Source organism: Myotis davidii, unplaced genomic scaffold (assembly GCF_000327345.1).
Source record: "Myotis davidii unplaced genomic scaffold, ASM32734v1 scaffold586, whole genome shotgun sequence".
Taxonomy (NCBI): Eukaryota; Metazoa; Chordata; class Mammalia; order Chiroptera; family Vespertilionidae; genus Myotis; species Myotis davidii.
The window spans coordinates 570,700-578,320 of record NW_006296809.1 but is presented as its reverse complement, the minus strand read 5'-3'; the positions used below and the strand labels follow the sequence as shown (position 1 = coordinate 578,320).

Below are 7,621 nucleotides of genomic sequence, written 5' to 3'. Positions count from 1 at the left end.
GCGCTTGGGGGGCGGGCCCCACGCCCTGCGCCTGGCCGGGGACCACGTCTGTTACCCACATCCGAGCCGGCTGTCCTTCTCTCCGTCCTGGCGGAGGGGAAGCCGGGAAAGGGTCTGGGCTGGGAAGGGGGTCGGACCCCGGCCGCACCCACGTCTGCACACGGGAGCATGTGCATGGGGCGTGTGCGTCCGCGGGCCCCAGCGAGGGGTGGGAGACCCGGCCCAGCAGCAATAAGGCCCCTGAGCCCCGCTGTGGCGAGTGCGGCCACCCTGCCCAGGGCATCCCTGGTCGGCGCCTCACTGTGACCCCCGCCCCTGCTGGTCAGTAAATTCTCCGGAAAGCTCCAGCCTCTGCCTCTTCTTTCACGTGACCCCTCCAGCCCTGCCCCTCACCAGCCATGAGATGCACTGAGGTAGTTGTCAGTTTTTTATTAGATTCTGACAGAAACACCCAGCTCCAGGAGAGGCAGGGCTGCAGGCCATCTGGGCCGGGGCAGCTCCCCAGCAGGTCGGGGGTCTCTGATGCAGCTTCACCAGGTACCCAAGGGCACAAAGCGGTTTGCAGGGCACCACCGGGTCTGCTCCGCTCAGTCCTGGTCAGGTTCTGGTCTGGTTGGGCCCCCGCAAGGTCCGGCTCCGCCCCCTGCAGGTCACAGCCTCAGCAGCCAGACGCCAGGGACCTGGCTTCCCCCTGCTCTGGGCCTGGCTGGAGACACTGGTCCCAGGCGTGGCCCTAGCCCCAGGCTCTCCAGCCACAACCACTGCGTGGAGGGCAGGTTCCCCTCAGACACCAGCGCCGCAGCTGTCCGCAGCAGAGGCTGGAATGCTGCCCTGGCCTGGCCAGGGGAAGACGGAAACCCTGGGGAGCGCGGGGCTGTGCAGCACCCACTACTCCAGGACACCTGGCACCTCGTGCTACCCAGCCAGTGCGCCCGGGGTCCCCGGGTCCAGGCCCAGCTCACTCCGCCTGTGCACTCGGGAGCGGGGGCTGGCTGCCCTCGGGCCTGGCTCGCTCAGCCTTCACCCACTGCATCTTCTGCCGGTGCTGCTGGATGGCGTCCTGGACCCTGGCGTCCATCATGGCCTCGGTGAGGACCCCGTCCTCGGAGGCATACGCCATGGCCTGGCAGGGAGAGAGAGCACTGAGGCAGGGCAGGGCCCGGAGCTGCCTGCATGGGGACCCCCAGGCACCAGGCCCGTCACCCTGTAGGCAGGGCCAGGGCCAGGGCCAGGCCCCAAACAACACAGCCTGGCCAGCCCACCCTCCATGCTGCTTCCCCGCCATGAGCCTGTTTCTTGGAGATGTCCTCCTTCGGGGGAGGGGGGGGGCAGGTGGGAGCTAAGTCGTGATGCAGTTTGCCAGGGGATGGTTGGGCAACATCCTCCCTGGGCAGAACACACACTCCTACCCGCTGATGGCACACACCTTGCCTCCAGTACACACATGTGCCCACTCACACCTGCTCACAGGTGATCTGCAGCCCGGACTTGGTGCCATCCCTGCACCACCCACCTGGCCCCTGGCCTGGCCTCACTCCATGAGTTTCTAAAATTAGGCAGCCCCAGGCGAGTTTGGGAAGCAGCCCAGCCCCCCTGCAGAACTGAGGGCCTTGTTTCTGACAGCAGAGCTGCCCTTTGCCAGGGCACAGACCACAGAACCACCACAGGCCATTCAGGGGACAGTTCCTCTCGACATGGAGGGGCGGCAGGAGCCCCAACAATTCTGATGGGGTGAGTGGCCGCGCCAGGCCCAACTGCCCCCAAACACTGAGCAACTGTGGTCCACGGGGCCTGCCCCTCACAGAACCCCCACCACCTGCAAACAGTCCTTCCAGAAACAGGGAGCATTGAGAGCCAGGCCACTGCCCGGCCACTCTGCTCCCAGTGCCCAGGGCTCCCACCCCCAAACGGGGGCAGGCACCTGGGTGGGGTCACCAAAGTTTTGGTGATCAGGCCCAGGGTGGTCCACTCTTCAGCTGCCAAGCAGGTCACCTTTAGGTGACCATGGGCCACCCCCTCCCAGATGACACAGGACCCTACCTGCTTCCTGTCACCAGCCTGTGGCTCTGACTGAGCCTGCTGAGTGGACAGCAATGGGTGTGCACCAAGCAGGGGCCGGAGCCAGTCCAGCTGCCCCAGCAGCCGCGGCCAATGTGGGGCATCAAGAGTGAGTCCCATCACCTGACCCGGCATTTTTGCTTGCCTTGCTCTGTGCCCGGCCTGGGCTGCCCCTGCCACTCCTGTGATGAGCACACTTACTGCATCCCGAGCTAAGACATCTGTCCTCCAGCCACTGTCACAGGCCCGGAGCAGAGCCAACTGGCCCACAGGATACAAGTTTGCAATCTGGAGCTATTTGTTAGAGCAGCATAACCCAGCTCATTCTAATGCAGCCCCTGCAGATCTGAGCCACACTTCACACTGAAGTAGATGGGTACTTAGTGAACAAAATAGTCATTTAAAAGCATTTCTGAATTGCCAGTGGTCAGGCTGTCAGATGCAAGAGCCGGTGTTTTCTTGCTGGGCAGCCAAGGAGCAGATGCCTACAGGATGGGGCACCCGGGGAGCGGCTGCTGGGACGCCTCAGAGGCGGAGGGGGCGCCTGCCCACTCACCTGCCAGGCCACAGCCAGCTGGGAGATCTCCCGGCCCGACATGCCCTCGGTCAGGCGTGCGATCTCGGAGCACTTCTTCCCGTAGTCAAACTGGGCCAGCTTCAAGCGCCTGCGAGGAAGGTCCCACATGACCCCGGGGGCCCAACTCCCGGCAGGACCAGAGGCCTGTGAGGGTCCCACAACCCTCCCCAAGAGAGGGCGGGACTCGGGGCAGGAGGCTGTGCAGGGACCCCCGGGCAGGGCACAGCTGGCCTTCCTCCCCCAGTGGCACTTCCTCTCCTCTTGGAGCCCGAGAAGGTCCAGGCAGGGGCTGGGGTGCGGACGGTGGGGCATGCTGGCTGCAGGGGCAGTGCCGTGCTGAGAAATGAGGAGGGGCCCCACTGTCCCCTGGGGCCAGGGACCATGTCCTTCCTTCTCTGCCAGCCCTGCCCAGCCCCAGGCTGCAGAGCATCTGAAGCTGCGTCAGGGTGAACTGGGGAACCAGCACAGCAGCAGGACATCAGAGGGAGGGAGCACGCCTCAGCCGAGTGAAGCTCCCACCATCTCACGTGCACCAAGCCTCCCCAAGCGGGTCTGGCCGAAGGGCCAGAAGCACCAACACTCATGGCAAAAGCCTCAGAAACCCACCCATGCGGCCGGGATGCTGGGGCAAAGGGAGGAGGCCCGGGGGAGTGGGGGGCAGGCACACGGGTGGCAGGGGCACAGTCCGTCTGGAACAGAGGCCGCTCTCCCTGCCGCCAGCACGGAGGGATTCGGGTCAGAGCTGCTGAGACCCGTCCCCGGGAGACAGTTAAAATAGCCGGCTCTGCTTATCTGGAGCACACCAGGCACCGCGGCGAGTGAGCGCGGCCCGGACAGTGTGGAGGGCGCCACCCCCACATGGGCTTTGCAGAGGCGGGCGTGCTGCATGCTGGCAAAGGGCCCCGGGCTCCTGGGAGTCGGGGTGCAGTGGATGGAGGTGTCAGAGCGAAGCTCTAGGTCTGTAACCGCCCACCGCAGCCCTCACCGCCCAGGCCTGACTGCGGCCTGGATCTGCCTCCTTAAGGCACTTTGTGTAACAGGAAAGGATGGGCTGTCAACTCCAAGACCCGGTGGAGAGCTGGACAGGGACACGGGGGGGGGGCGGGCAGGTGGACACGGGGGTGGCAGGGCCTCCAGGGACAAAGTCGCACATGACCCGCCCTGAGCCCCTCGTGAAGCCACACATTAGGGGTCAGAGGTCAGTCTGGGGGCCAAGGCCCTGCTGGGAGGACGCCAGCGAGAGGGCAGGGAGCGCCGGCGGCTCCAGGACACTTACTGCTTTCCTTCTGTGGCTGGTTTAAGAACATACTTGTCAAAATACATCCTCACCAGGCGCTCCCGCTCCTCCCGCTGCGGCAGCTCAAAGCTGACCATCTCGTCGATGCGGTCATTGATGGCCCAGTCGAACTGCTCGGGCTGGTTGCTGGCCAGGACCAGCATGAACCTGCAGCGACAGAAGCAGGAGCTGAGAGCGCGAGAGCCGCGTGCTCACAGCGGGGGCGCAGGCCACCCCCCCAGTGGTTTTCTATCGACCCATTGCTCCCTCTCCACCTGCCCACCTCCTGCCCCCGGCTAGCAGATTCGGGTAGGGCTTCTTAAGACCCAGCACTGGCCCCTGTGGTCCACCCTCCCTCCAGCGGATCTGCCCCTGCCCGCCCCAGGCAGAGGCTGGGTAAGCCTTGCTGTGAGGACAGACTCCAGGTCTGAGACAGCCCCTGCCCTCCGACTAGGAGGCCGGGGCTCAGGGCCAGGGTTTGGCTGAGCCGAGGCCAGCTCACAGGGACAGCCACCCCTCTGGGGTCGCAGCCATGGCCTGTGAGGGACATGCCCACCAGCAGGGCTGGGCGCCCCGTGTGACCAGTTGGGGGAGCGGGGCAGGAGGGCCACGCCGATGCAGAAGAGCATGACTAGGGGACTGAAAAGGGGCCAGCCCACTCCCGGGGCATCTGTGCCCCAGGGGACCCAGCTGTGGGGCCGCTGCCCAGACACCCCAGCACATTTTGTTTCCTAGACACACCGCACAAGGGACACGGGACGTCCCAGAGCGGGAGACGCGTGGGCACCGTGGGCACTGGGTCGGCAGCGCTGCCCTACCCCTGCCCCGCCCTGCAGCAGCATGAACAGGCAGTGCCCGGCTCCCCATTGGGCGGCGCGGAGGACCAGGTGGGCTGACGCGGCAAGTGCTCTGTGCGGAGCCCGAGCTGCAGGCGCCTCACTTGCTGCTGTGCTGGCCCGTGCGGTGCAGGAAGGCATTCAGGGTCGCCCTGAGGTCCTCGCTGATCTTCTCCTGCAGAGAGAAGCCGGGTCAGGCACAGGCTGGCCGAGCAGCTGGGCGGAGCCGCCTGTGGAAGGCAGTGTCCGCTCCTCCCGATGGCGCCTATGAACCTGAACTTGATCAAGAAGATTCCAAGAGACGCCGGGGATGCCTCCGCTCGTCCCACAATATTTAGCAAAGAAGCTCAGCTGAGGAGCAGGCCTGGCCACCCTCAGGCACAACCCTCCCGAAAGTACAGCTGTAGCCTAAGCCGCTGAACACACCACCCAGAAGCTTCCAGAACACTCACGGTGGCTCGCTTCCTGAGGAAGGCATCTGCTTCGTCCACAAACAGGAGGAGGCTGTGGGGGGAGGGGCTGCCTGAGGGAGGGGCCTCCCATTGCGTGGCCCCTGGGATGGCCGGTGCTCAGGAGCCCCCACCCCACGCGCCCTCAGCAGCTTTGGGACCCAGACCTCGACCCGGGACGGGGCGTGCCAAGTGCCCGCACCAGGGGAAAGCGGCCAGAACCTGGCCCTGAATTAAACGCCCACCGGCACCAAGAGGATCCTATGAGCCCCGGCCGCCGGGAGTCGCACGGGGTGAATGTCCCCCTGAACGGTGCTGCTGGACCTCCTGGGCACCTGAGCACCTGGGCAGCAGGACTGGCTGCAGGAAGTCCCTGACCCCTTCCTTCCCAGTCAGCCAGGGGCCGCTAGGAACCAGGCCGCCAGGAGGTGCCGCTCACCCTCGCCGGCTGGTGCTGGCCCAGTCGAAGACCTTGTGCACCGCCGTCACACCGTCCCGCCCCATGGGGGCCACGTCCCCGCCCGTCATGATGGCGTAGTCCATGCCTGAGTGCAGCGCCAGTTTCTGGGGAGACGGTAGAGGCTGAGGGTGGGGTGCAGAGGCGGGAAGAGGGGAAAGCAGGGGCAGGGGACGGGGAGGCGCAAACAGGGGCTGGGATGGGCGGGGCAAGCAGTTTTTCCTCTCCGTAAAGCAGACAAGGTCCACCCCCTGCCCCCTCCCCATGGCATCCAGGCCCCAGGCAGGCGCCACTAGGGGATGGGCCGCCTCTCACCTTGGCAAACAGCGTCTTGCCCGTCCCGGGCGGCCCGTACATCAGCACGTTCCTGTATAGGCTGTGGTTCTTCTTGGTGTTCCGCGTCGCTATGGCGATGTCCCGCACTCGGGCCTCCAGGCTGGGCTACCAGGGGACGAGCAACTGGTTAGAGGGACGCTCCCTGCCCAGTCGGTCTGTCCCTCCCAGGCACCCAGGTAGCACAAGAGGCAGCTGATCCCAGGGCGGGTTCGCCAGGCAGTGCCCCCTACCCGCCTCTGCCCCGCCCCGCCCACTCACACTGAGGACCACTCCCTCCAGCGCGTCCTGAGGCTTGCTGAGCAGCCGCCTGCTGACCTGCAGGGGAGCCGGAGTCGGGGTCACGGATGCAGCCCTGGGGCAGCCACCAAGCGCTACAGCCACAAGGACAGCCCTGCGGGCCCCGCTCAGGACACGGGCCAGCGCTTCAGAAGGCTGACTGACCAGCAGTCCGTGCTGATGGTCTGGGTGACTGACAGGTCACTGGTGACCTCTTTCCTCCATCACCCACATCGTGACCGACACAGAGATCACAGCCGGGGAGGACGGCCTCGGGATCCCCGCTTCTGGGGTGGGGGTGGGGGGAGATGGAGGTGAGGCAGCAACACCATGACTTCTAGCAACTTCTCTTACAGAAAAAGGGCACAGGGGAGCCCCAGCTGTCTATAAACACTCAGAGGCGACCCCAGGGGACTGAGCCGACTGGATGAGGTTCCCCCACCCCCAGAACCCCCCTCCCCTGTGCCGGCGCCGACAGACCTCCAGGGACGCAGCGAGGACAAACCTCGAGCAAATCCAGTGTGCAGGAGTGGGAGGTGCGTGGGGAGGTGGAGGGAGGACACGGGAGCTTGGCTGTCATGCCAGGAGGACACAGCCCGACAGCCAAGCCCTTACCTGCAGGGGGTGCCGCAGCGCCTCTAGCAGGGAGATGCGGGAGGTCTCCCGCACCAGGGATGGCTTCCCCAGCCGCGCCTCGATGTACCGCCCGGCCACCAGCGTGGCGTTCTTGGCGGAGTAGATCCCGACAGCCAGCAGCGTCAGCCCGGCCACCTGCGGCAGGAAGGAGGCGAGTGATTCCCCCGCATTGCCACCACGCCCTCACCACCTCGCCACCCTGTGCCAGGAGCTGGGTGGGGGCAGCGGGAGGCGCCCAGGCCCCACGGTGGCAGTGGTGCTTACCGTAGCGGTCACCTTGTCCCAGTCGGTCACAAAGCCCCGGAATCCCTCACCAAACAGGGTGCCAGCCGTCCTGTCGGGAGGCACTGGTGTGAGCAGGAGGGACAGGCCTGTGCACGTGGCCAGAGAGCAAGCAAGGGCCTGACAGGCAATCTCCCCGTCGGCATGCGAGCACAGGCTGCCCGGACCGCGGCGTCCTCACCTGATGGACTCCAGGATGGTCTGGCGGCGCTCGGCGGCCCGCAGGCGGATCTGCTCCCGGATGATGTCCGCGTTCTCACGCTCCGCCCTGGCCCGAGCCCGAGCCTCGTGGCCTGGGGTCCCTGGCCCTCCGGCGGGCAGGGCCTCACCGAGGAGCCCGAATTCAGACCCGAGGCCCAGACACTTCTCACAGAGAGTAAGTCACGGGAGACCCTGGGTCCCGGCCTGGGGGTGAAGTTTCCACTTTAAAGTCGGCTC

At 65.9% G+C, this 7,621-nt stretch overlaps 1 protein-coding gene across 1 annotated transcript in view; it reads right to left on the bottom strand.

Moving 5' to 3' along the window:
• Positions 1 to 415: 415 nt before the first annotated feature.
• Positions 416 to 7,621, bottom strand: part of LOC102762678 (ATPase family AAA domain-containing protein 3) — a 10,080-nt gene continuing 2,874 nt past the window's right edge. Inside the window, exons 5-15 of the mRNA XM_006772530.2 lie at positions 7,365 to 7,491; positions 7,166 to 7,235; positions 6,881 to 7,036; positions 6,248 to 6,304; positions 5,969 to 6,094; positions 5,636 to 5,760; positions 5,200 to 5,251; positions 4,852 to 4,922; positions 3,912 to 4,079; positions 2,615 to 2,723; positions 416 to 1,123 (exon numbers count right to left, since the gene is read on the bottom strand). Of these exons, the coding sequence (XP_006772593.1) occupies positions 959 to 1,123; positions 2,615 to 2,723; positions 3,912 to 4,079; positions 4,852 to 4,922; positions 5,200 to 5,251; positions 5,636 to 5,760; positions 5,969 to 6,094; positions 6,248 to 6,304; positions 6,881 to 7,036; positions 7,166 to 7,235; positions 7,365 to 7,491 (1,226 nt within the window). The 3' untranslated portion in view covers positions 416 to 958. The remainder of the gene's footprint in view (positions 1,124 to 2,614; positions 2,724 to 3,911; positions 4,080 to 4,851; positions 4,923 to 5,199; positions 5,252 to 5,635; positions 5,761 to 5,968; positions 6,095 to 6,247; positions 6,305 to 6,880; positions 7,037 to 7,165; positions 7,236 to 7,364; positions 7,492 to 7,621) is intronic.